Consider the following 25312-nt stretch of genomic DNA (forward strand, 5'->3'; position numbering starts at 1 on the left):
ACGCTGGGTGTTTTGGGACTTTTCTAGAGTATAGGTAGTCTGCATCAGTGAATGAGTTGTTCGGTGGGGAAGAACACCCGCTCCGGGCTGTTCTCTGCTTTGCAACGGAAGAGCACCAGAGCTGCATCATCTGGATAACTTCACGAACCTTCCAAACTTCAACCTTTTGCACCACCTCCCGTCATCCTGTCTCAGCTTTGGAGAGTTTCTCAATACTCATTTCACTCCTTATTAATCGATTAGGTTGCTAGGGTTTCAGAGAAACGACCTGCACATTGTTTCTCTGAACTTTCAAAACCTATCGATACTTCCAAAGCTGCAGAACCCATCATCTCACTTCACCTTTCTCTCACCCGTCTCAAACTTTTTACTGGGGAAAAAAGACCCTTGTACTCCATATTAGTCCCCTCCTCCTCTAGCACTCATTGCTTCTATCCTAGTCCCACTCCGTTCGTTGGGCTTTTGCTGAGGAAGGAGAAGACCCCAAACGTCATAAGGCTCCTCCGCGACGGTCTGCGCGACTTGGGTCTTCACGACCTCTCAACCCTCACCAGGAGGAGCAAATCGCAGGTGAAGCGAACCTCCTCATGAGTTGCTGTCTATTTTAAACCATCATCATGGGGAGAATCAAGAAGGTGGCCAGCCAAAAGCATGAGGCGACAATTGTAAGTCATTAACCCCGCTCGATCTCTAGCTCAGGAATGCAGGCTGACTGAAAATTTTCTCTCCTGTTTCAGTCACCATACTTGACAGAATTCGTAGCTCGTGCCACGACTGTCTCCGTACCAGAGCTGCCCTTACACCTCAATACCTTTTCTCGCTTATGGCCGTTTCCCAGAGGTGATCTGTATCACTGGATCAATGTTTTGAATCGCTTTGACGATATCCTCACGTCCGTCATTGAGAAGTATGCTCTTAACGCCGGACCGCAGACCAAGCCTTTTGGCAGATATGTTCTGATTGACGCATACACGAGCTCCGATGGCCAATCCAGCTCCGAGGATGCAGATTTCAGACTGAATGCCTTGGGATACGGCCCGGAAGGCGATAGGGAACTCGTGGAAGCGATTCTTGATTTCTCCAGGCTTCTGTTAGAAAAATGCGGAAATCGTAGCTTGTATAACAGCAGCGAGCGCTTAGGGGAGCTTCTGAACACCACTTCACTCTCTCTTCTTCAGTCTACCCTCCGGTTGGCCCTTTGCCTGGCACAAAGATACCATTCTCGTCAGCGTGGCGGTTCCCATATTCAGCAGAGCTTGTTGGCAGCCCACTATAACATCGACCTAGAGAAGCTGCAGAAGATTGCCGCACCTTTCCCCCGCCCTTACACGTCCGGCAAGTCGCCTGTTCCCTTTACTGCCGGGACCAAAGGAAAGGAGAAAGGAGCTCATACCAGACATAATGCTAATGATTTGATCTCGATTACTCGCGAATCTGACACCTGGGATGAGTGGGGTCATGTGCGCTTGATCTACTATCCTTCGGCTCCGGCTGAACCTGCCAAGTTGGCATCGGAGAATGCGCAAGGTGGACTGCTGTCACAACCTCCCACTACACCGACACCTCTTCGGAGAAGTCACACCCATCCTACTCCCCAGCTCGGTCGTACGCCAGTTGTGGAGGATTCACCGGGCTCCATCACCAATTCCCCCTCCGGAAAACCTGAGGAAGCATTGCGCGGAGGCAAAGTTCTTGACATCCCTTACTCCAGGGTGTCGGCATCAAAAGCTGAAGATCTTCTCGCTGGGCATTTGGATGAGCTACCGGATGAGTCGAAGTACGAACTACTTCACAGAATCCGTACCGCCCAGGGTGTGGCCTCATCTAATTTCACTCGAGAGCAAATTCTTGCTATCCGAATTCTCGCAATTACCAACTTAGCTTATGTCTATCCTGAGTCGCTGTTCCAACAGAGGATCCTGCAGTATGATAACGAACAACCGAAACGCCTTCAGCTTGCCTACCAGTTGGGCGAGCTAGTCCATCTCGGTGCAAGCGGCGATCTTCCGGTTTCCCGTACTCTTCAGACCTTGGCCCTAAACGCCCTTGATGCTTTAGCAAAGCACAAGTCACGAGCTATTGACGTTTGTGCCGCACTGAGTGTCAATGTCAATCATGGGGTTCTCATGTTCTTGACTCGCAAAGCTGTTAACGAACTAGCATCGGACGAAAGGGACAAGGATGAAGCCTACCAGGATGAATGGCGGGATGCTCTACTTGCTCTTCTGCGTACGCTTCCTGGTTCAAGCACTCGGACTCCGGAAACTCTTGTTTCAGCTGGGTTGATACCAATGTTTGTTGATATCCTGAATCTTCGCACCGAGAAGGCTCGCCGCGTTTATTCACGTGTCATGGAATTCCTCGATACCTTTGTTCATGCGGTCCGTGATGCTCTCGCGACGCTCACGAATGCCAAGGGCTTTGACGCCATTTCAGACCTTATTGATTACGAGACCAAGACCTCTTTTGAGAATGTCTCCAGAGGTGCTGGACTTCCCCCGCAGCACAAAACCCCGTCGATCGACTATCAGATTCCATATTTCCAACAACAAACCCTTCGATGGATGTTCCGCTTCGTCAACCACATCATGCAACACAATGGCGGTGGCTTTGATAGAGTCCTACGGAATTTGATTGATTCGCCTCAATTGCTGACCTCCCTCCGGCTCGTATTCGAGAATGCTCGGGTATTCGGATCACATGTTTGGAGCAACGCCGTTAACATCCTGAGTAGCTTCATTCACAATGAACCTACCAGTTATGCCGTCATTGCCGAAGCAGGATTGAGCAAGAGTTTCTTGGAAGCTGTGACTTCATCTGAGCTCAAGGCTCCAGAGAAACCCCCGGTTGTCGAGACGGAGAGTGCTGCACCTGAGACCCAGCCTGGTGACCAACCAACCCCTCTGCCATCTGATGCCGTGAGTAGTCCGTCGCCACATGGCGAACAGAAAGACCGAGAATACAACATGGCTAGATCGAAGGATGCACGTCTCGCCCCTGGAATCATGCCTGCTGCAGAAGCACTGTCCTGCATACCCTCTGCTTTTGGAGCCATATGTCTCAACTCATCTGGTCTTGAGCTCTTCCAGTCTTCGAACGCGTTGGAAAGCTTCTTTGAGATTTTTGAAAATCCCCAGCACGTAAAGTGTCTAAAAGATGACCACAATCTCGTCCGGTCATTGGGCACCACATTCGACGAGCTGGTGAGGCATCATCCAGCACTGAAGGCGTCGATCATGACCGCTATCATTGTGATGGTAGCACGCGTCGGTCTGTTATGCAAGAGCAAGGCTTGGGCACATGGCATGGGAACGAAGATGTGGGTGGAAGGTCCTCAAGGAACACCTCAGATTTCTGGCAATTACGATGTGCTGGCCCTCGAGATCGGTGCCGCAATGGACGCATCCCTGGATGATTTTCGAAACCTTGGAGTGCGAGAATTGACTTCCGCCACCCTTCCTAACGGTGGAAAACTCAACCTAGGGGATCTGACTCAACTTCTCCCATCTTCCCCGGAATATGCAGAGCCTCAGGACGTGGATGCGGCTGGCCTCACGGTTACTGATTACGTCTACCCTGTTGTACGATTCCTCGGCGCTTTCTTTGAGAACCAAGCCAATTGCTCGTCTTTCATCGAATCCGGGGCTGTTGAATTCGTTTTGGATTTCGCAACCCTGCAGAGTCTTCCATTCGACTTTCACAATTCAGATGCAAACCAGGAGCTTACGGTACTGGTGCACATGTTGGCGGAAACCAAACCGCACCTGGTCTTGCCATCCCTTGTCACACGAGCGGAGACTGCTGTCAACAGTCTTTCGGGCTTCTGGTCTGAACCGAAGGATTCAGGTTTCTTTACACCTCTCATTAAACCAGCCACCGAAAAGTCATCCGAGGAGAAAGGCAAGGAGACCTTGGACATCGCGAAGACCAATGGAACCTACTTTGCAAAGCATATGGCTGCCACTCTTGTTCTCACAGATCTGCTTCGTGAAATCTTCTCCATGCCCTTGTATCAGACCCGCCCTAGCCAACACACTTCTGCTTTTGCTCAAGTCAACCTAGCCGATCGATACTGCGTCCTCGTCTCCGCTTTGGGAAGTTTGCATGCTGCTTGCGTTTGGGAAGAAATTCTTCTCGAGAAGAATATTCCTGCCACTTGGGACCAGGCTACAAAAGCACAAGCAGTTAGCTCGGACAAGGCCAACGAAGGGGCCGAACCTCCTACTGCGGAAGGTAGCACTGCTGAATCTGCGCCAGAAGGCTCAGCAAACCGTGGACCCGAACTGCAAGGCTCTGTGCAGCAGTCCAATGATACCACCAAGATACCAGAGGGTGGCGCAGCTTTCAAGAATGTGCAGGCACTTCGCTATCTCCTTAGCTCCCTGCCTTCTTCGATTACCGGTTTCTTCCACAATTTGGGGCTCGGTCTGATAGGAAAGCGGCGGGTAGACTCATACCAGAGACAGAATGCGGCCTTGGTAGCGGACGCCATTGCCGAGGCTGTGCTTAAACAATTACAGTTTAGTCCTCCGAACTCAAGCGACAATCCCAAGCACAGATTCGCTTACCTTATTGTCATCCTTTCGTCGTTTTCGCATCTGCTTTATGAAGGTAAGTTGCTCTAACTTTCCTGCTCGTAGATTTGCGAGCTCTAAGCGGTCGCCCTGATACTAATTGAGTTGTGGTGACAGCTACAGCCGAACGCCCACATTCGCACTATCTCACCCTTGTTCTATTCGCATTCAAGAAAAAACACGGGCTGAACGTCATGAAAGATATTTGCGATGTCTTCATGCGAGAGGTCAGGGCTCTCACGCCTCCTGAGTCTGTTTCCGAGTCTGAGCATGATGTTTCCGCACGACTTACATCTGCTTATGGAGGCATCAAGATCATTCTCTCTTTCTTCGCGGAGTTAGCCTCGGGTAAAAACATTGTTGATTCCAGCCAGACACAGGCCATTACTACTGGTGACCGGGATCGAGATCGGCCAGACTATTTTCAACCCGGCCAATTTCTGGTCGATCTCCGGATGGAAATATTGCCAATGGCTCGAGAATTGTGGAATTCCGACTTTGCAACTCAGTCGTCAAGCTCTGTGGTCAAATGTCTAGTCGACATCCTTCGTTCATCACTGGACGGTGAATATGAGACTGGAGCTGCTCGTCGCTCCGACACTCCACCTCTCCTAGCAGAAGCGACAAGGAAGACGGTTGTAGTCAACAAAGATCGCGTCACTCATTTACATGGAGAAAAAGGATTCGACAAAGATTTGGCTACTGAAGCTCTTTATCGCTGCAACAACGTATACCTTGCAGCTGAAGAGTACTGCAAGGCACAGAAGCGGTTGCGAGCTCCACCGAGAGTCCCACCAAACCCGGAAGATATTGATTCTGCTGGTGGCGAGACGTCAGAAGATACCGCTCTTGGTGACGCACCGCCCTTCAATAGCGGATTCCTGGAACGTTCCACTCTTGCCATGCTTCTTGCTCAGGCATCCGGACGGTCAAGTGATGACGCTTCTCGCCAGCAGCAAGACCAGGACAGACCCGATAATGAACTTGGTAGTGGGACTGAGTTTCTGGCCAGAGCGTTAACTCAAATCCTCAATGATGAGCAAAGCGTGGCTGGCGAGGATCGTGATATGTCCTCACATAGAAATGTTCGCAACGCCGATCCCTCAGGAAACTCATCTGAGAGTTCAAACCAGGCAGGCTCAGGGCAAACTACAGGACAGTCCTCAAGACGGCGTGAGCTCACTACGGTTGAAGACTTGGACGGAGAACGTGAAAAGGTTCGCTCAAATCTGATTGAGCGTTGCTTGGATGTTCTGAATGAGCATCATGACGTGTCCTTCGAGTTATCAGACCTCATCGCGTCCGCGACAAAGAAGCACAGTGACCCCGAGAGCTTCCGCAGAGAGGTCGGTGAGATCCTTGTTCAGTCTTTGGTCTCGTTGCAGATGGAAAACTTCCAAGTTGCTGGTAAAAAGGTAGCAGCTTATGCCCACTTACTTGCGTTGGTTTTGCAAGACAAAGACATGTATACTGCTACACTGGACGAACTAAAGGAATGTTTCACAACCTTCCTTGGGTTCATCAAAGTTTCTCCAGAAAAGTCAGCGGACGAGTCTTTCCCTTGGATTGGGCATGTGTTGCTTATCCTGGAGAAGCTGCTTTCGGATGATGCGCAGCCGCCTCAAATCCGTTGGAATCTGCCCGACAGCGACAGCTCAACTCCTGATGACGCAGGACCGGCGCAGCTTGAGGAGCCTCTGGTTTCCCTGGATCAGAAGACTCAACTTTATGAAGCTATAGTCGAAATTTTACCTAGGATTGGGAAGGATGACACTCTAGCTCTTTCTGTGTGTCGAATTCTCGTCATTCTCACTCGGAGTCGCAGCATAGCTGTCAGACTTGGGGAGAAGCGAAGTTTGCAGCGCCTCTTCGTTATGGTTAAGCAACTGTCGAGTTCCACGAACGAAAAACTTCAGAGCGCTTTTATGTTGATCCTGCGACATATCGTCGAGGACGAAGACACCATTCGTCAGATCATGAGGAGCGAGATTGTGGCCAATTTCGAGTCAAAATCATCTCGTCAGATCGATACCACCGGTTACGTTCGACAGATGTACCATCTGGTCTTGAGGTCGCCGGAACTTTTCGTCGAAGTATCCAATGAGAAGCTGAAGTTACAGCGGTACGATAACCGTCAACGCCCGCAGATTCTTACCTTGAAGTCAGACAAGACTAGCAGCGCACCGGGATCCTCATCGGCTCGAGAAGGTGCCGAAGGCATGAGCACTGGCAATAATAACGTCTCAAATGGTGCACCTTCGTTGGATGACAAAGAAAAATCTAAAGCTGCGGATTTGAAGCCACCTGTGGTAGAGAACCCTGACGGCGTTATCCACTATCTACTGTCCGAGCTCTTGTCCTACAAGGATGTCGAAGACAAGGAACCACCAGCTGAAGCTGGGGATGCAGCTGTAAACGATCAATCAGAAACTCAGACCGATATAGAAATGGCGACCGATGAACCCACCCCGTCCGTTTCCAGCGCCGAACTGGCGGGTGCCCGTACCTCCAAAAAACAGGAAAAGCCTCCATTTAAGGCGGATGAGCACCCTATTTACATTTACCGGTGTTTCCTCCTGCAATGCCTGACCGAACTGCTGTCTTCCTATAATCGCACAAAAGTCGAGTTCATAAATTTTTCGCGCAAGGCTGATCCCCTTGCAACGACGCCGTCGAAACCCCGCTCAGGCATTCTGAATTACCTGCTGAATGTTCTCGTGCCTGTGGGCACTATGGAGCATGACGAATCAATTGCCTTCAAAAAGCGAAGTAACACTTCTGCTTGGACTATGAGGGTACTCGTCGCTCTGTGCACCAAAACCGGAGAGTTTGGAGGCACAGGAAGACGTCGCAACGATCAGACTGCGAATGAGGAAGATGAACCCGAGCTCGCTTTCGTGAGACGCTTTGTTTTGGAGCACGCCCTACGGACATACAAGGAAGCAAATGCATCTAACGAACAGCTGGATGTGAAATATTCCAGGCTAATGTCTCTTGCGGACCTGTTCGACAAAATGCTTAGCGGGTATGCCTTCGTTTCAGGTGACACGACTTTCCCGTCGTCCACCAGGCAGCTCGCGAAGACCATGTACGAAAAGCATTTCATTGCCGCTTTGACCGCCTCGATTGCTGAGATTGACCTCAACTTCCCGGCATCCAAGCGGGTCATTAAGTATATCCTGCGTCCACTAAACAAGCTTACACAAACTGCTGTCATCCTAAGTGAATCATCGGATATCTCTTCACTTGGAGATACCGAGGAAGACGAAATTTCGTCGGCCACGTCTGTCTCTGATCTTGATGATGACAGAGAAGAGACTCCTGATCTTTTCCGCCATTCTACCTTGGGAATGTTGGAGCCTCACCATGAGGAGGAGACCAGCTCTGAAGAGTCAGAGGAGGAGGAAGACGACGAGATGTATGATGACGAGTACGGTGACGAGATGGATTATGATGAAGACATGCCTGAAGATGACGGCGAGGTGATTAGCGACGAGGAGGACGAGATCGAGGGTGTCGGACCTATCGAAGGCCTTCCGGGTGACTCCGGCATGGATATTGAAGTCGTAATTGACGACGAAGACGACGAAGACGATGAAGAAGACGACGAGGAAGATGACGAGTCCGATATGGACGACGATGAGATCCTCGCTGGTGAGATAACCGGTGATCATGACAACGATAGCTTGGAGGAAGGTGATGAAGATGAATGGGAAAGCGAGGAAATGTCCGAAGATGACGAGGAAGCGGAAATCATGAATCAATTCGAGGATGAGCTAGCCGACATTCGGCAAGCAGATCGTCGCGGTGATAACCAGCGTTTTGACGACTTGTTCCGTGTCTTGAATGAAGCCGCGGGAGGTGTCGAGGATCTTCAGGGCGATAGTCTCGGCGATGCTCATGATGATATGGTCGATGATGATCTGAATGATGACGATGGTCAGTGATCTGGTCGCCATAGGAATTGTGCAAATTGCTGACAGCATTCCAGAGGATGACGAAATTGATGAGCTTGAGGAGGAATTAGAGGGCATTGATGAGGACGAAGGGTCATACCAAGGCTTCGATGATGGTACGATGACTTTAATTGCCCAGCATCGCTTAGAAAATTATTACTGACATTGTAATTCAATAGAAGAAGACCTAATCGATCCGTGGGGTTGGGATGGCGACGAGCCTCCATTGCACCGTGGACATCACCAGCGATTCCGCGGTCCTCAGCCGACCTGGGCTGCCGTTACCGGAATGGTGCCCAATCGCCACGGCATAGTTCCAATTCAGCCCTACCGATTCCACCGTACACAAATCCCAGCTCGTGGTACCGACGACGGCACGAATCCTCTTCTTGTTCGAACCGACCGAAGTGCAGAAACTGCACAGCCTCGCTTGCCCGGCAATGAAGCTTTCACCGATTGGGTTCATGGCATGGAACCTGTCTCTACCGGACGCCTTGTTCCCATGGACAGCCCGGTAAGCTTCATGAACGCAATCATGCAGGCAATTTCCGGACAAGCGACTCCGGGCTTCGGCGTGATAACTCGTCCAGACGGGATACATGTCCACGTCGATAGGCGGGCTATTCTGCCAAATCGTAGTATTCAAGACATCTTCGGCCTCGGCAGACCACAGGCTCCTCCGTCTCGAACTCGCGACGATCCTTCTCAAGCCGTAAGCTTCGCTTTGGCCACCACCAGAAGTCGCTGGCAAGAGGAGGCTCGCATTCTGTTCAGCAGCACTTACGTCGAGAAGACACAGCGTGTCGTAAATTCTCTGCTGAAGATCCTTGTTCCACCCGCAATTGAGGAAGAGAAGCAACGTGAAAAACAGATGGAAGAGGAGCGCAAGCGACGAGAGGAAGAGCGGGCCGAGCGTGAACGTCAAGAACGCATCGCTAGAGAGGAAGAGGAAAAGGAACGTAAACGCAAGGAGGAGGAAGAAAACGCTCGACGTCAGCAAGAGATGGAGCAGCAAGAGGCAGAACGTCAAGCCGCAGGGATCGTCTCCGAGCCAATGGACGACGTTCAAGAAACAGCTATCGAAGAGGCCGCGGAACCATCAACCCAGGCTGAAGTTGGCCCGTCCGAGCCTGTTCGTCGAGTGCACACTACAATCCGCGGCCGTCAGCTTGATATTACTGGCATGGAAATAGACCCCGAGTATCTCGAGGCACTGCCTGAAGAACTTCGAGAAGAGGTTATCATGCAACAACTCGCGGAACAGCGTTCTCAGGCTGCCGCAGCTGGCGAAGAGCCCAGCGAAATTAACCAGGAGTTCTTGGAAGCGTTGCCTCCGGACATTCGCGAAGAACTTTTGCAGCAAGAAGCAGCCGACCGTCGCCGCCGAGAGCGCGAGAGCGCACGCAGGCAAGCGGCGGTTGCCAATGCCCCAGCTCACGCCGAAGATATGGACGCTGCCAGCTTCCTTGCCACCCTGGATCCTTCCTTGCGACAAGCTGTACTTGCGGACCAGCCCGAGGAAATCCTTGCTACTCTAGGTCCGGAATTTGTTACTGAGGCACGCGCTTTGCCAGGAAGACGATTGGCTCAATTTGGCGATATCACCCGAGCTGATCATCGTCCTAGAAATGAACCAGCTGAGGATCAAGAGACCAAGAAGCCACAACGACGCCAGATTGTCCAAATGCTCGATAAAGCTGGCGTTGCTACTTTGCTCCGTCTGATGTTCATGCCTCTTCAAGGAAATGCGCGTCATCAGTTGAACGACATCCTTCACAACGTGTGCGAAAATCGTCAAAATCGCAGTGAGGTCATCAGCCTTCTTCTGTCTATCCTCCAAGATGGGAGTGTAGACGTCCCAGCGATTGAACGCAGTTTCGCTCATCTTTCGCTGCGTGCAAAGCCTTCTTCGGTGCAAAAAACTCCTCAGTCCGTCAAGCGTAATATGGCTTTCCACACTTCATCGAGTGTCAGCAGCGAAGTTACTCCAATTATGGTTGTGCAGCAGTGCCTGGGCACTCTTTCTTTCTTATCCCAGTATAATCCCCACATTGCGTGGTTCTTCCTTACGGAGCATGATCCTGCTTCCACGTTGAAACTGAAGACATCCCGCAAAGGCAAAGGCAAGGAAATCAAGGCAAACAAATTTGCCCTGAATGCTCTTCTCAATTTACTTGACCGCAGCTTGATCATGGAGAACCCGAACTGCATGGAACAGCTTTCTAGTCTACTGAATAGCATTACGCAACCACTGACCTTACTTCTTCGTCGTGAGAAGGAAAAACAAGAGGAGGAAGAAGAAGAAGAAGACAAAGGCAAAAAACCGGAGCAGGCGCAGGTGGTCGAACCAAGCGCTGACCAGGAGCATGCAGTACAACCAAGCGAATCTACGGAACCGGCAGCTGGCACCGACACAACCATGACTGATGCACCCGCCGCTACTTTTGAGGATGCAGAGCAGCAAGTTGCTCAGACAGTAGCACAAGAAGATGCTGCGCCGGTCGAGGCAGACAAGCCCGAGGCAACAAAGGAGACGGTGGAAGATGAAAAGCCGAAGAGAAAGACTATTGAACCTCCTGTTGTTCCCGATCAAAATCTCCGCTTGGTTGTCCACATTTTGGCTGCTCGAGAGTGCAACGGGAAGACTTTCAGAGAAACGCTGTCGACTATCAACAATCTTTCAGCTATTCCGGGCGCTAGGGACGTCATTGGCAACGAACTTGTCAACCAGGCTCTGAGTCTCTGCACCACGATTTTGACTGATTTGGACGAACTTCTATCTCATATCCACCAAGCAAGAACAGGCACGGACATGCAGGGCTTGGCTCTGGTGAAGTTTTCACCAGCCAGTTCGGACCAAGCCAAATTGTTGCGTGTCTTGACGGCACTCGACTATCTGTTCGATCCCAACCGTGCGGATAAGATTAAGGCGCCTGAACCTGACTCTACGGCTAAAGAAGATGTCCTGCAAACATTGTACGAGAGCTCGACTTTCGGGCCTCTGTGGACTAAGCTCAGTGAATGCCTGACTGTCATCCGTCAAAAGGAAAATATGCTGAACGTGGCTACCATCCTCTTACCTTTGATTGAGGCGTTGATGGTTGTGTGCAAGAACACGACATTGAAAGACACCTCCATCGCTCGCAACAGCCGAGAACTGTCTGTGTCTACCACTTCGGCAGACGCCGGCTTGAATATGGAAGGCTTGTTTTTCAGATTCACGGAAGATCATCGCAAGATTTTGAACGAACTTGTTCGTCAGAATCCTAGACTGATGAGTGGGAGCTTTTCTCTATTGGTCAAAAATCCCAAGGTTCTGGAGTTCGACAACAAGCGTAATTATTTTACTCGCAAGCTTCATTCTCGTGGTGCTGAGCCTCGCCACCCTCATCCGCCTCTTCAACTTTCTGTCAGGAGAGACCAAGTCTTCCTTGATTCTTTCAAGTCTCTGTACTTTAAGACGGCAGATGAACTGAAGTACGGCAAGTTGAACGTGCGCTTCCATGGTGAGGAAGGCGTCGATGCCGGAGGTGTGACCAGAGAATGGTTCCAGGTTCTTGCTCGTGGCATGTTCAATCCCAACTATGCCTTGTTCATCCCCGTTGCTGCTGATCGTACCACCTTCCATCCAAATCGCCTGAGTGGTGTCAACTCGGAGCACCTGATGTTTTTCAAGTTCATTGGGCGCATTATTGGCAAAGCTTTATACGAAGGGCGCGTTCTCGACTGCCATTTCAGCCGAGCGGTCTACAAGTGCATTCTCGGCCGTTCAGTCTCCATCAAGGACATGGAAACGCTTGACCTTGATTATTACAAGTCTTTGCTCTGGATGCTAGAGAACGATATTACCGACATCATCACTGAGACTTTTGCCGTCGAAACTGATGACTTTGGTGAGAAGCAGGTCATTGATCTTATAGAAAATGGCCGCAACATCCCGGTAACTCAGGAGAATAAGGAGGAATACGTTCAACGTGTGGTAGATTACCGTTTGGTCAAATCTGTGAAGGATCAGCTTGACAATTTCCTTAAAGGTATGTCGCTTTCCCTTCTTTCCTCTTTTCTCAATTCGATCATGACAACAAATGCTCATTATCTTTATAGGCTTCCACGACATCATTCCTCCTGATCTAATTTCCATCTTCAACGAACAAGAGCTTGAACTTCTTATCTCCGGTCTCCCCGAGATTGACGTGGACGACTGGAAAGCCAATACCGAGTACCATAATTATTCTGCCTCGTCACCGCAAATCCAGTGGTTCTGGCGTGCTGTCCGCTCGTTTGACAAGGAGGAGCGTGCCAAACTCTTGCAGTTTGTTACAGGGACAAGCAAAGTGCCGCTCAACGGTTTCAAGGAGCTTGAAGGCATGAACGGGGTCAGCAAGTTCAATATTCATCGCGACTATGGCAACAAGGATCGTCTTCCAAGCTCGCACACATGCTTCAACCGTAAGTCTTCGCTACGAGATTGAGTTTATGGAAATCAGGGAGTAACTTGAGCAAACAGAACTTGATCTTCCAGAATATGACAGCTACGAGACTTTGAGACAGCGTCTGTATACGGCAATGACGGCTGGCAGTGATTATTTCGGATTCGCATAGACTAGCGGTTCACCTTCTCATGCCCTTTTCGTCGAATGATGGTGGTTCTTACAAGCTCTTCTTTCCTATCTACTTCTCTCTGATGCTCGAGCATATGACGGCGTTCAAGATATTCTTTTCCTTCCTTATCTTTGCTCATGTGTATCATCTATTCTGGTCAAATTCTTCAGGACGGCACTGCAGGGGAAAACGACCTGAGATTCGGGCGGTCTCTTATCAGGGCACTGGTTGAAGTGCAGGTCGGCCAGAACTCTGTCAAGGGACAGAAAAGCCTATCTCTGGATGGTTCTCCATATGCTCTGTTACCTTTCTTCCTAGTTGTTTTTCATGTATGTAATTCCGGTTCGTTTAGAATAAACAAAAGCAGTTTCGTCCCACTCATTCGCAGTAGTACTTGAAGTCCCTCCAAGGCTTTTCTGCATAACGAGATTTTGTTCTTGTTTTGGTCTCAGGATAAAATCAGTGCTCGTCATCAAGACCCCTTCAAAGATATATACATGATCTTATCTCCCCTTATCTCCTCTTATCTGGCTCTTATCGGCCGCTATTATCAGGCGAATGGCGTAGCTCTCACATATTCTTTCTGAACATGTTGCTTTATTCTCAATTATCTGGTTTCTATCTGATATAGTACGAAGGATGCAATGCGCATCTCTTGTTTCCAGACCTCGGTTAATCGGGGTATTGATTTTCTCCTCGCAATGCTTCGCTTATCTAGGACAAGGCGGTGAGTCGGGGTAGGACAGCAGGCAGAAGTCACGGGACGGCAATGGTTTCATTGGGGAAAAAAAGTTCGATCAAAGTTGCCCGCGGGGCTTCATTTTGGATCTTCATCCTTGAATTCACCGAGATTTAGATCGTTCCCTGACATGACTCTACGTCTCTTCTTCTGAATATACATTCTTATTGTTATTAATTCTTTCTCCCAGCTGCTGTCCGCAGCTGAACCCGAATCCAATTGAAGCCTTTTTCTCTTCGTCACCGTTGTCGGTCACATTGAGCCTTCCGACGCCATGGCCACAAATTCAATCAAGCTTCTGACTGGTAACAGTCACCCTGAACTTGCGAATCTCGTTGCTGCTCGGTATGCGCTTTCACGATCAATATTTACCTTGCCGTGCGGTGACTGACAGCTTTTCTTCGTCGCAGGCTCGGCATCGAGCTGACCAAGATCATGGTCCTGCAGTATTCGAATTCGGAAACAAGTGTCACAATTGGTGAAAGTGTACGAGACGAGGATGGTACTGTCTCCCACCCCTGTTGTCCGGTGGTACAGGCGATGGTATCAGGACATTAAATTAATTTGCTCCTTTTGCTCCCTGCAGTGTTCATCTTGCAGTCCACGAAACCGAACGATATCAATGACGGATTAATGGAGCTTCTTATCATGATCAACGCCTGCAAGACTGCCTCGGCCCGCCGCATCACGGCTGTCATTCCCAACTTCCCCTACGCCCGTCAAGATAAGAAAGACAAGAGCCGTGCGCCGATCACCGCGAAATTGATGGCGAACATGCTCCAAACCGCTGGTTGCAACCATGTCATCACAATGGATCTTCACGCCAGTCAGATTCAGGGCTTCTTTAATGTCCCTGTAGATAACTTGTATGCCGAGCCTAGCATGTTGAAGTGGATCCGGGAACACTTGGATGTGAAGAATTGCGTCATCGTCAGTCCCGATGCCGGTGGTGCGAAGCGGTAAGCACAATTATATTACCCCGCGTTGCGATCGTAAAGGTGTTGACTGTGTCTTTATAGTGCTACGGGGATTGCGGACCGCCTTGACCTGCAATTCGCTCTCATTCACAAGGAACGCCCTCGTCCTAACGAGGTCTCGCGCATGGTTCTCGTTGGAAACGTCAAGGACAAGATTGCGATCATCGTTGACGACATGGCTGATACATGCGGTACTCTCGTCAAGGCCGCTGACACTGTCATGCAGCACGGTGCCAAGGAAGTCAACGCCATTGTCGTACACGGCATTCTCTCCGGCAATGCTATTGAGAACATCAACAACAGTTGCTTAAAACGTCTCGTCGTGACTAACACAGTGCCCCACAAGGAGAAGAAGGAGCTTTGTGACAAGATTGACACCATTGATATCAGCCCTACGTTGGCGGAGGCTTGCAGGCGCACACACAATGGTGAATCTGTCAGTTTCCTGTTTTCGCACGCTGTCGCGTAGAATTGGGCAGAATCGGGGAACCTTGAAGTCATCGGAGAGGAATTCCAGTCTTTTTCATTATGACGGGTCGAAGGTGGCTTCTACTTCTTGACTGCTCTGCTCTACCGCTGCTTTTTTTCTTTTACGGAAGTTGTCAATCAGCTTGCTCTGTTATCCTTTTTTTTTTTTTTTTTTCTTTTTGTCGAGCTTTGTAAGGCATATTAGCCTCTGTTTTTCTCGTCTCTTTTCTATTTATAACATGAATACTGGACATGATGCATGAGACACAAGAGAATGGATGGAGGGAAAAGTAGGCACGTTGCTTCTGAATGTGAAATCTATACCTTTGTACATATATAGAGTATTGAATGGCTGCCGGTGTGCATTTTTTTCATTGCTTTGATGCTTTAACACGGCGGAATCGAGGAATGGAGTTTGGTCGCTTGGAGCTAATTGCCAATCAAATCAATATTTCATTTGGAGGGAATTGCTTCAAGTAATGCTTGATGTTCAGCCTAGGGCTCATGCAAAGTCATAATGAGCGTGTAGTAAGCCGTGCCTCTTCCATGATTAGTACGGCTACCTTATAAGACCAGAATGGTGCTATGAAGCCGGAAAAAGAAAAAAAAAAAAAAACAAAAAAAAGATTGCCATGTAATACAGACATTCTAGGAGAGAAACCAGAGAAAGAAAGAGCTTCGTTTCATTCAGGTAAGCAATACAAAGCAACCCGCGGAACCGTTACCATGCCATGCTCAGTGATGAGAAAGGGGGGAAAAAAAAAGGAACGACCTTTGTCGATGGTTGAGAGAAGAGGCAACCCAAGTAAATAGGAACAAGAAGTCTTTAACATTTTTTCCCATTCACTCCGTGAAAATGAATTCTTAGAATTGAGTTTTAGTTTTGCATACCAAAGTGGCCTAGTTCCACGGACGCTCTTCCCCCAAGGGCCTTCTTTTTCACTTGGGTCGCCCCTGCGTTGAACTCAAAACCCCTCTTCCCTAGCCATAATAGAGACGTAACCCGACCATTAACCCCCAGAGAAAAACATTTACTTTCTCATCGAAGAAGCTCTCCGCTTGCGGAGCTCATCACGCTTAGCCTTCTCCTCGTGGACACGGGTGGCCAGGAGCTTGGCGTAGTCGTTACTGTTGGAAAATGTTAGCGAGAGCGGATTCCCAATGAGCGCTGGGGCTAAAGGAAACAGGGGGGAGCTTACGCAGCCTCCTTGGCAGCCTCAGCGCGGCGGCGCTTGAGGGCAATCCTGTGACGCTTGCGCTGGAGACGCTGGGGAGTGACCAGACGCTGGATCTTGGGGGCCTTGGTGTAGTCGGGCTTGCCCTCACGGGTGACGGTACGACGGATGACGAACTTGCGGACATCATCCTTCTTGTCGAGACCGAAGAAGCGGCGGATCTTGGTGGCACGCTTGGGACCAAGTCTCTTGGGGACAACGGTGTCGGTGAGACCGGGGAGCTCACTCTCACCCTGCTTGACGATGCTCAGGGCAAGGACGGCGAGGTCGAAGTTGGTGATGGCTGTAATGACAAGTGTCAACTAAGGGTTTCCTTCTCTCTTGGTGTTTCTGCTTGTAGGACGGTTGGAGACATACCACCACGGACACTCTTGCGCTTTCTCTCACCAGTGCGGCGAGGGCGGTAGCAGCTGCAATTGACTGGTCAGCGACGGATTCTCTGGACATATCTCCATAATGGTAGGTGCATAAATACCTGTGACCGTCGGAAAGCAGGAGTCTGGTACGAGTGGGAAGGAGAACTGGTGATATTCGTAAGTTTTCTGACTGGGTCTCTCATGTCGATTCCAGAAGTCGTTACGTACCACCCTGCTTCATGGGGAAACCTATCGTTATAGCGTCAGTAAACTGGTTCCTTCTGTCGCCATTTCACAGTTGCTTGCTTGCAGGCAAGCAAAATTCTCGAATCGTACCTTGCTTGTCGTTACCACCAGTAATCTTGAAGATGTAACCCTTGAATTCATCACCGAGGGAGTCGCCGGGAATCTAGTGAGAAGAATAGCCCGAATCAGTCTTCTGTTCTCCATTCGATATTCAATTTTCTTTCGGCTGAGAAGAGTTCTCTTGTGTGCTTTCGAGGTGCCGGATACGTAAAGCAGAATAGGTCTGGGGGTGTGCTAACTTCGGTTCCCATGCGCTTCTCCATGAAGGGACGAAGCTTGCGCTCATCGTCAACCTCGATGACTTTTTGCGACCCATTGGCCGGGTAGGAGATGTTGAGCTTCATCTTGACGGGTGTGCGCGGTCAAGACGGAGGCGCGGGTTTGTCGACAGATCGAGGAGGTTCAAGTCGTCGGAGGTTCGTTCTTCGTGGGATTTTTTGCTGTGGTGTAGCGAGATTTCCCTGTGTGGGCGGCTGACTAAGGTGTACTAGCCGAGTCGGGTACAGCGCCTGTCGGTAGGGCTTCTTATGTCAGCCCCTCCTACCCGGATTTCTAACCAATCTTCATCTTTGGTGAAGCGATCCATCTTATTAATTGATCTTATTGCAAGTATAGGCTGAATGGCTCTCTGACTGGTCAGTAAACTAATCACTCGACATACTATCCCAGATTTCGATTCTTAGATGGTGATGCGGAAATTACAGATTGAGGTCGCGGCTTTAGCGACATATGGTGTTTGATTCCTTAGGCATTCACTCGGAAACCTTATAGTTTCACCTATTAACTGATTGATATCTGTGAAACAACAATATTGATATAGAGCATGAAGTCTTACTCTCCGGGAAGACACATCGTCGGCCATGGTCCTGGGTTCAAATTGTACCGTTACGAATGAACTAATAGCTCGTATATCAAAGGTCTTCTGAACCTTGGTTTGGTCGATCCCAGATGGTAGAGGTTGAACGAACTGCACTTTGTGTTCAGCGATGGAGACTTCCCAAGCCTATATAATCCTGCTCTTGACGCAAGAACCAATGTTGATCTCTGAGTCTGTCCTTTTGTGATGGACTCTTATGGAGCAATATCAGACAAAAATCGCGCCATTATTTCGGTATTTAAGGCTTCCTCAACAGTACCTAGGTCAAGAATTCTGAACTTTCGCATATCCTACAGGACTTAGGAGCATTAACTGATAGTCCCGATATAGAGTAGCATTAACACTTCGCACACACACTATAATCATCACGATGCTTGGAGAAATGTTGATGTTTCCCAGACCACATAGCATGCATAAACAGCTCCTCAACTCGATCAATACTTATTAGCGAATTATATCGCAGACAAAACCCAAGATGGATCTGATCATACTCCGTGATATGGATACGATCTAACAAGAATAAGGCCTCCTGTGGATGAATGCGAAATGTGAAAAGTATATCCAGCGGAGTCTACAAGGGCCGAGACGGCCGAATCGTAAGAAATGAAATAACCAAACTAGAAAACGTACTCCCGTACTCCGTAAGCGTTTAGCGACTTGGTGGCGCACGACGCAAACCCCAAGTCGTCATCATCCTGGTTTTCTACAGAGTACATCCATGAAACCGTTTTCAGAGAAGGAGGTAAAAATTGAAGCTGAAGAAATTCGAATCTCTACCATTATCGGTGTCTTTAGTTTGAAGATATGACAAATGCTTCACTGTCTACACATGCGGACCTGCAGAACGGAGGTTGTGGTGCACGCGACAGTTTACTACGTACTACTGTAACCACTGCCGCGCGGCCAGCCTTATGGCGACATAGTCTGTATCCGTACTCCGTACTCCGTACTCCGTCCTGTATCCATCATCCAACAATGCCCACCTTTGGTAGTGTCATGGAATTGGATGGATGATTAGAACCAGCCTTTATCAATTCAAGTATTCAGCCAATTACAGTTACTTAGACGTCCAGCGGTTGTGATCATCTAAAATTGATGGTGTTATAATCAAATTTCGTTTCCAAGACAGCATCCCCCTTATCCCTTTTTCCTTCTTCTGTTGTATATGCGATCGCCTATGATCGCCTTTCTCTTTTTTTGAATCCTTCAGGAATCTAATATTTCTGCGGATTATGCCAATTTTGGAACACTTGATTCATTGTCCACCCCCCACTTGGCTACCTCCGAACTTGCTAACTATTGCACACTAAATTCTCCTGTTATGCTCTTCAGTCCCAGAACGGAACGGTACTGCCGGAAAGAAGGATAATAATACTGGTCCCTATCCTCACCTTCCTTGCCCTTTTCCCTGTGGACCGTTGTTCAGTATCTTACAATCTACTTAGTATTCCCGAGTCAATTGACGCCAGCCGGCTTGTCAACGGAGGGAATAGCGCATCCGTCATAGGGGATTTGTCTCCCATTTCGCTACTCAGGAGCCCCGTCTCCCGTATCATCCTTACTCCCGATATCCTGGGTGTTCAGGAGGCAGAATAAGGAGGACCGCCGATCGACGAACACCTGGAGAACAGCCTCCCGTCTCACCTTGCGATTGCTGTGTTGTCGGCTTTGGCCTCGACAGCTGATTGAGATGAGACTCTTCAACCGATTCTACGCCTTGTGCGCCTTGGCAGTATGTAGCATTTTGGTGTCAGCATTGTTCCTCACCTCGCAGCACTATTATCGCCGAGTAGTTCCGCCCCATTTGGCGGCTACGGAGTTTCACGCTGCGGGCTCCTTTGATCGGAGATTGGTTGTCTTTGGTGATTCGTGGAGCGACAACAATGCGGGCGCGATTCAGGGGTCGGTATGGACCGAATGGCTGTGCTCAATGGTGAGGGATAACCTGGTCAAGTTCAACCGAAGAGGCTATGTTGTGGTGTGCTAATCATGAGACTTAGTACTCCTGTCACCATGAAAACATGGCGCAAACAGCAAAATCTCTAAGAGGAAATTACATTGGCTCCGTTGTGGACAACGAGAAGCTCTCAAACACCATGCTCAATATGTACAAGACACCGCTGGCGGATTTTAAGGCGCAAGTTAAACAATGGACGACGGCGGAGAGAGCAGCCCTGGAGTCCTTGTCCGACGAGAAGATCGCATCCCGTCAAAATAACACTATTGTTGTTGTCTCGTTTGGGATCTGGGACTTATGGAACATGATCGGAAAGAGCTACGAAGATTCGATCAATGTGGTTGATCATAGTATCCAGGTGATCATGGACCAGCTCAATGTGCTCTCTCAGCTCTGGGTCATAAATAACCTCAAAGTCATTCTCACACTGACACCGGATGTGACTTTCCTTCCAGCATTTAAGCCGACAGCAGCCGAACAGCGCGTCAGTCACTACAAAGACACGGTCAAGCTGACGGAGTATTGGAATCGCAAATTGCGTGATGCTGCAGAACAATGGGTGCAAGGCGCCATCTACCTGTTCGACACCAATGCATTTGTGGCGGACCTTATCAAAGACTGGCAGCTCTTCGCTGCCGGGGTGGAGGAATCCAACGGGCTTGGAAAAAATCAGGATCCGGGCTGGGTGAACGTTGAAGACGCATGCGTCCAGAGTGGCCAGCAATGGGTAATGGCCACCAAGGAGAAACAATGTGAAAATCCGGACAAGTACCTTTTCTGGTGAGTTCCAGACCTAACCCGCCCCGTGTAGCCGATCCAGCCGGATACTGACGTTATCTTCAGGAACGAAATGCATCTTGGCCCATCAGCCCATCGTCTCATGGGAACTGAAGTGTTCCATGGGATAGAAGAAATGTGGCTCCGGTAAAAGCTAGGCAGATGGCGTTTTCTCCGAATCGCAGCGCGATGGAACCCGCGACATCTTGACGTAATGACTGCGAGCAAAGTAGTAAGAGCCAAGGCATTGGTTACTCCCAGATACAACCAACCGCCGTGCAGCGGCCCATGGCTGCAAGCAGGGCAAGGTATGGCAGAGATCGATCTCATTTCAGCGGACTCCCGCCAGAAGCTATACTCCTTGCGGCTATATGGGAGTCCGATGATGACCAAGTCCGGAATAAGTTCTCTTTCTTTGACGGGGCCAGAAGACAGAGTCCGTCCGATTCTCGCCAAAGCATCATGGTCGAGACCGAATGCTCTAGTCAAGGTGGTATGTCTCATGCGGAAGGAGCTGACTTCTGCTCCGCCCGGTTCGATTTGCAACATTGATTTGTGGGGGCCTTCATGGATCATGACTTGGCAGGGGCCAGCAACATGACTGTATCTTAGTTCAAGGAGACATAATCCCGTACTCTCCTCTATTCCCGATAGTTGGATAAACCCTACCGCCGACCTCTGAAAAATAAAAATTTTACAGGCATGTTGAGCTTCTAGTATGAACCCCTTGATTAGTAGTACGGAGTACTCCATACTCCGAGGGTAAGTAGGCTAAGGGATCGAGTGGCCGATCTCTCATCTTCTTTCCTGTTCGTTTCTTTCATCGAGATTTTTTTGTTCCCTTTCTGTAAGTACCTTTAAGTATGGCACTATGGAGTACCCAGTTATGAGAACAAAGGGGCCCGCGGGGGTTTGTCTGACTGTGAGGTGGGGAGCACCAAGTACGGGGAAGCGATAGGGGGACAGCAAAAGAGCTCATCCAGGAAAGCAGCAAAGGTACCTTAGGCCTGAGTTACGTAATCAGTGGTTTCGCTGGATTTGGGTTAGTGGGCAGGCTAAAGGGCCAGACCGGGTCCTTCTCGTTACTCTAGGCGGACCCATTTCATCCAATGATTGGCTGTATGGCAGTCTTCGGTGATTGGCTTGGTGTTCTCTCCTCTGGTACGCCGCATGCGTCGACAAAGACAAAGAAAAGAAAAGCTCAGACCAAACATTGAAACGACATTGAAACGACATTATGACGATGACCAGTTGAAAGAATAGCGCAGTAAAGTAAAGTAAAGTAACTAAGGTATTGAAATGATATGGAGACAGGAGAACGAGGAGGGTGACTGAGTTTGACCTGGTCAATAGCACATACCAGGCGTTCCTAGATAACCTACCTTCCTTTAGGGTGCTCCGTATCCAAACTGTCTTGTCTTCTGGGAAAAGGTACAAGTAGTACTGGACTGTCGCTCTCGAGGTACCAGCCTGAGGTTGCTTCTATTGTGTAATGATGCAAGGCGCATCCCAGCCAGACATACTGTACAATCGCCCCAGCCTGATGGCTACCTGACCAAACCAGAACCACAGTTCCTTTGTTACTTGCTCGTCCACCTCTCTGTTGAATCATGGCGCCGGACCATCATGTTCCATCCGTTTGATCCTAGAGACAGTGTGTCCAGTGGGGGGAGGGAGCAATCCGAGGGGAGATGTGTCACTCATCCAAAGAGACAAAGAACGTGGTTCGTAGGGTCAAGGTAGATCCCCATCACCAACAGGGGGCGCGCCCTCAAATAGACCCAAAGATAGATTAAAAACAAAGCAATTTGGAAAAAGCACCAATCCTAGCTTTATCAAGTCGTATTCTCTCTCTTTTCTTTAATAGAAAACTCCATTTCATTGTCAAAGAAGGGGGGGAAAGTAAAAAAATAAAAATAAAAATAAAAAAGTTCAAGAAAAAGTGACAGAACAAAGACAAAGGAGTCCTTTGGAAAGAAAAGAAACGAACCATATCGGGAGTCAAGCAAATCACAACTGACAGCCTGACAGGCATCAAGGTCTAAATAAAATTTGGGACAGCGAATTAGGAGGCTTCTCTTGTCTTTCTTTAACCTTATATCTTTGATTCTTTCTTACTTGATTTCTTTCTCTCGTTCAGGCTTTCTTCTTGTTTCCTTGCGCTATCGTGTCCAGGGCTCTTCTACCAGCATCGCCTCCTGCGCCTTGTCATCTATTCATCTAATGTCCTATTCTCTCAACCGAGCACCGACCTATTCCTGCCCATCACAAGGCGGTTTCACTCCTTACCACTTTCTTAAATGTCTTACAATCGAGTTCTCCCCAAACCTCCTGCTTTGCTCTATGACACTCCTCAAGTCCCTATTCCAAGACGGTCAAGTAGCCTCCTTGAACACAAGATCATGAATGACGAGCCAACTACCAAAGTTTCACTGGTAGACCATCCCGTCGACGGTGGTTCGTGCAGGTACACTGCTGACGCACCAGCAACTGGGCTGCCTCAGGTGCACCTCTCTTTGAATCGGACGAAGCTCGCCCTAGGCAAGATCGCTTCCGACTCTCCCATCGAGTCTCCTAAGCTCGCGGCACCAGTACCCACCAAGGACATGCCTGTGCGAGAGCGCTCCTCTCAATCGGAGAGATCTTCCTCGTCCAGTCCTGTGAAGTCAACTGCGTCAAAGGAGTCAGTCATGCAATTCTGTCTCTGTCAACCGGACCCCAAGATCCCCAGGCCAAGAAACGGTAAGATCCCGTCTGTTGCTAAGTATGACCACAAACTGACGGAAAGTACTGCAGCTTTTATCTTGTATCGGCAACATTATCAAGCCGCAGTAGTGGCTCAAAATCCAGGGCTTGCGAACCCGGATATATCCAAAATCATTGGAGAGCAATGGAGGAAACTCCCGCAAGAAACCAAGGATGAATGGAAGGCTCTTGCTGAGGTATGAAGCTTCTTTTTGTTTATTCTATTTCGTTCTTGCTGACCTTCATCACAGGAAGAAAAAGCTCGTCACCAGCAGCAGTACCCAGAATACCGGTACCAACCCCGTCGCTATGGCCGGGATGGAAATTCCCGTGCAACCGGCTCTGGCATTAGCCACAGCCCTCCGGGCTCTGCAGTCTGCAACCGATGTGGTGGTCGAGTGATGACCCCACCTGTGTCGCCAGATGCCCCTTTCACACCCAGTGCATCTGCAGCATCTCCACATCCCGATATGGTCATGGCTCGAAGTTATCAACGTCGGGCTAGAGATTCTGACAGACAACCAAATCCCATCCGAGTAGACAATCATGGCGATTCTTGTCCTCCTCGTCAAATACCATATGAAGAGGCTGGTTGTCGATCCCCAGACTCGAAGCGACGCCGGTTCAACTCCCAGGTAAATTTGAAACCAAATGTCCATCGAGACCGAAGCCCCGAGTCCGCATATCCAATGTCTCCTTATACCCCCCGCACGGATGGACCCAACACTCGGACTTTGAATCAAATTGTCCATCCTTCGAGGACGGCTCGATATAACAGAGACCATCCACCGCATGATCCAAGTCTGAAGCTTCCACCACTACAGACCACAGTGCCGCTCCCAGGCTCCGTGATGCCTATAACTCCGTTCCCTCACGATGGATTAAGTCTCGAGGCCACCGTCATGACGATCCCCTTCCTCAACAAAATCAAAGTTCTTGCTAAGATATCCCCTCCGCTCATTCCGTCCTTCCGTGACAATTCCATCCCGCAGCGAGGAGTCGTGATTGCTGTTGACGGGCAAGATCCTGCACAAGTAAAAGCAGTGGTCGATTATCTCAACGCTGTCTTCCAGAAGGAAGGAAAATACAAACCCCGCGTGTTTGAAGGCCCCGAGGTCCGCTCGCGGGAGAGTTACTCTGCAGCTGGACAGATGGGCGATGCCACTGTCGATTACCTCAACACCATTTCGGTATGGCATCGTATTTCGGACGACATTGTGAGCTTCGTGAAGCCCACGCGGGAGCCCTCAGAATCAAAGCCGGAGGATGATGACTCCGCCTCTGAGATTTCCCCCAAAACCATCATCCCCAAGACAGCTGGTCTGAAGATAAGCTCTCCGGCTCAATCGAGCGAGAACGGATCAGAATCAGCCTCGTCAATTTCCGGCTCTGGCCTCTCACCAGTCCCCATTGCACTCGTCCCCCGTTACCAACTCACTAACGCAGATGCATTCGCGTGTTCTGTGCCGATCAACGACTCGTACGCTCCATTGGATCACTGGCAGTGGATGGCATCTCTCTGGCGAGCGTGCGTTGGGCCGGACATCACTGTCTACATCCGGGATTGCGAGAAAGACGAGTTGGGTCGGTACGGAGGCAACCCGGTCGAGGTCCGTCTGCAAGATGCACGTACTGTGGTGGTGCGCAGACTAGCCGGCTCCCAGAAGGAACTGGAAGAAAAAGCTTTGAAGCGTGTTTGTTTTGAGATTGAGGATTTCCTCACCCAGTGAGATATTTTTTTTT

The 25312-nt window shown here is 49.5% G+C and overlaps 5 protein-coding genes across 5 annotated transcripts; 4 read left to right on the top strand and 1 right to left on the bottom strand.

The window, feature by feature from the left end:
* The first annotated feature begins 134 nt into the window (after window positions 1-134).
* tom1 (E3 ubiquitin-protein ligase TOM1) lies at window positions 135-13778 on the top strand. Its single transcript, XM_077804635.1, has 8 exons — window positions 135-665; window positions 738-4611; window positions 4692-8513; window positions 8566-8646; window positions 8710-12564; window positions 12635-12979; window positions 13038-13461; window positions 13524-13778. The coding sequence occupies exons 1-7, from the start codon at window positions 618-620 to the stop codon at window positions 13130-13132; spliced, it is 12120 nt and encodes a 4039-aa protein (XP_077660778.1). The 5' UTR covers window positions 135-617; the 3' UTR covers window positions 13133-13461; window positions 13524-13778.
* Window positions 13779-13803: 25 nt separating this feature from the next.
* Window positions 13804-15317, top strand: AFUA_4G10790 (ribose-phosphate diphosphokinase; the record flags this gene model as incomplete). Its single annotated transcript, XM_746655.2, has 4 exons — window positions 13804-14216; window positions 14282-14373; window positions 14458-14830; window positions 14891-15317. The coding sequence occupies exons 1-4, from the start codon at window positions 14146-14148 to the stop codon at window positions 15315-15317; spliced, it is 963 nt and encodes a 320-aa protein (XP_751748.1). The 5' UTR covers window positions 13804-14145.
* Window positions 15318-16347: 1030 nt separating this feature from the next.
* On the bottom strand, window positions 16348-17714 carry AFUA_4G10800 (40S ribosomal protein eS6; the record flags this gene model as incomplete). Its single annotated transcript, XM_746654.2, has 7 exons — window positions 17453-17714; window positions 17244-17316; window positions 17136-17156; window positions 17027-17072; window positions 16909-16961; window positions 16516-16834; window positions 16348-16444 (listed from the first exon to the last, which is right to left on the bottom strand). The coding sequence occupies exons 1-7, from the start codon at window positions 17555-17557 to the stop codon at window positions 16348-16350; spliced, it is 714 nt and encodes a 237-aa protein (XP_751747.1). The 5' UTR covers window positions 17558-17714.
* A 1336-nt stretch (window positions 17715-19050) lies between these two features.
* AFUA_4G10810 (SGNH/GDSL hydrolase family protein) lies at window positions 19051-21810 on the top strand. Its single transcript, XM_746653.2, has 4 exons — window positions 19051-19467; window positions 19536-20023; window positions 20091-20827; window positions 20891-21810. Exons 2-4 carry the CDS (start codon window positions 19781-19783, stop codon window positions 20973-20975), a joined length of 1065 nt encoding a protein of 354 aa, XP_751746.2. The 5' UTR covers window positions 19051-19467; window positions 19536-19780; the 3' UTR covers window positions 20976-21810.
* A 1314-nt stretch (window positions 21811-23124) lies between these two features.
* AFUA_4G10820 (putative HMG box transcriptional regulator) lies at window positions 23125-25299 on the top strand (the record flags this gene model as incomplete). Its single annotated transcript, XM_746652.1, has 3 exons — window positions 23125-23566; window positions 23621-23766; window positions 23821-25299. 3 exons carry the CDS (start codon window positions 23125-23127, stop codon window positions 25297-25299), a joined length of 2067 nt encoding a protein of 688 aa, XP_751745.1.
* Window positions 25300-25312: the final 13 nt, after the last annotated feature.

The sequence above is a fragment of the Aspergillus fumigatus genome, chromosome 4 (genome assembly GCF_000002655.1).
Source record: "Aspergillus fumigatus Af293 chromosome 4, whole genome shotgun sequence".
NCBI classification, from domain to species: Eukaryota; Fungi; Ascomycota; class Eurotiomycetes; order Eurotiales; family Aspergillaceae; genus Aspergillus; species Aspergillus fumigatus.

Bases quoted from the DNA above. Each gene is read 5' to 3' on its own strand.
- tom1 (XM_077804635.1), top strand. From the start codon at position 618: ATGGGGAGAATCAAGAAGGTGGCCAGCCAAAAGCATGAGGCGACAATT. The intron at 666-737 runs GTAAGTCATTAA...CTCCTGTTTCAG, and splicing joins AAAAGCATGAGGCGACAATT to TCACCATACTTGACAGAATT. The intron at 12,980-13,037 runs GTAAGTCTTCGC...TTGAGCAAACAG, and splicing joins CTCGCACACATGCTTCAACC to AACTTGATCTTCCAGAATAT.
- AFUA_4G10810 (XM_746653.2), top strand. From the start codon at position 19,781: ATGAGACTCTTCAACCGATTCTACGCCTTGTGCGCCTTGGCAGTATGT. The intron at 20,024-20,090 runs GTGAGGGATAAC...CATGAGACTTAG, and splicing joins CCGAATGGCTGTGCTCAATG to TACTCCTGTCACCATGAAAA. The intron at 20,828-20,890 runs GTGAGTTCCAGA...CGTTATCTTCAG, and splicing joins CCGGACAAGTACCTTTTCTG to GAACGAAATGCATCTTGGCC.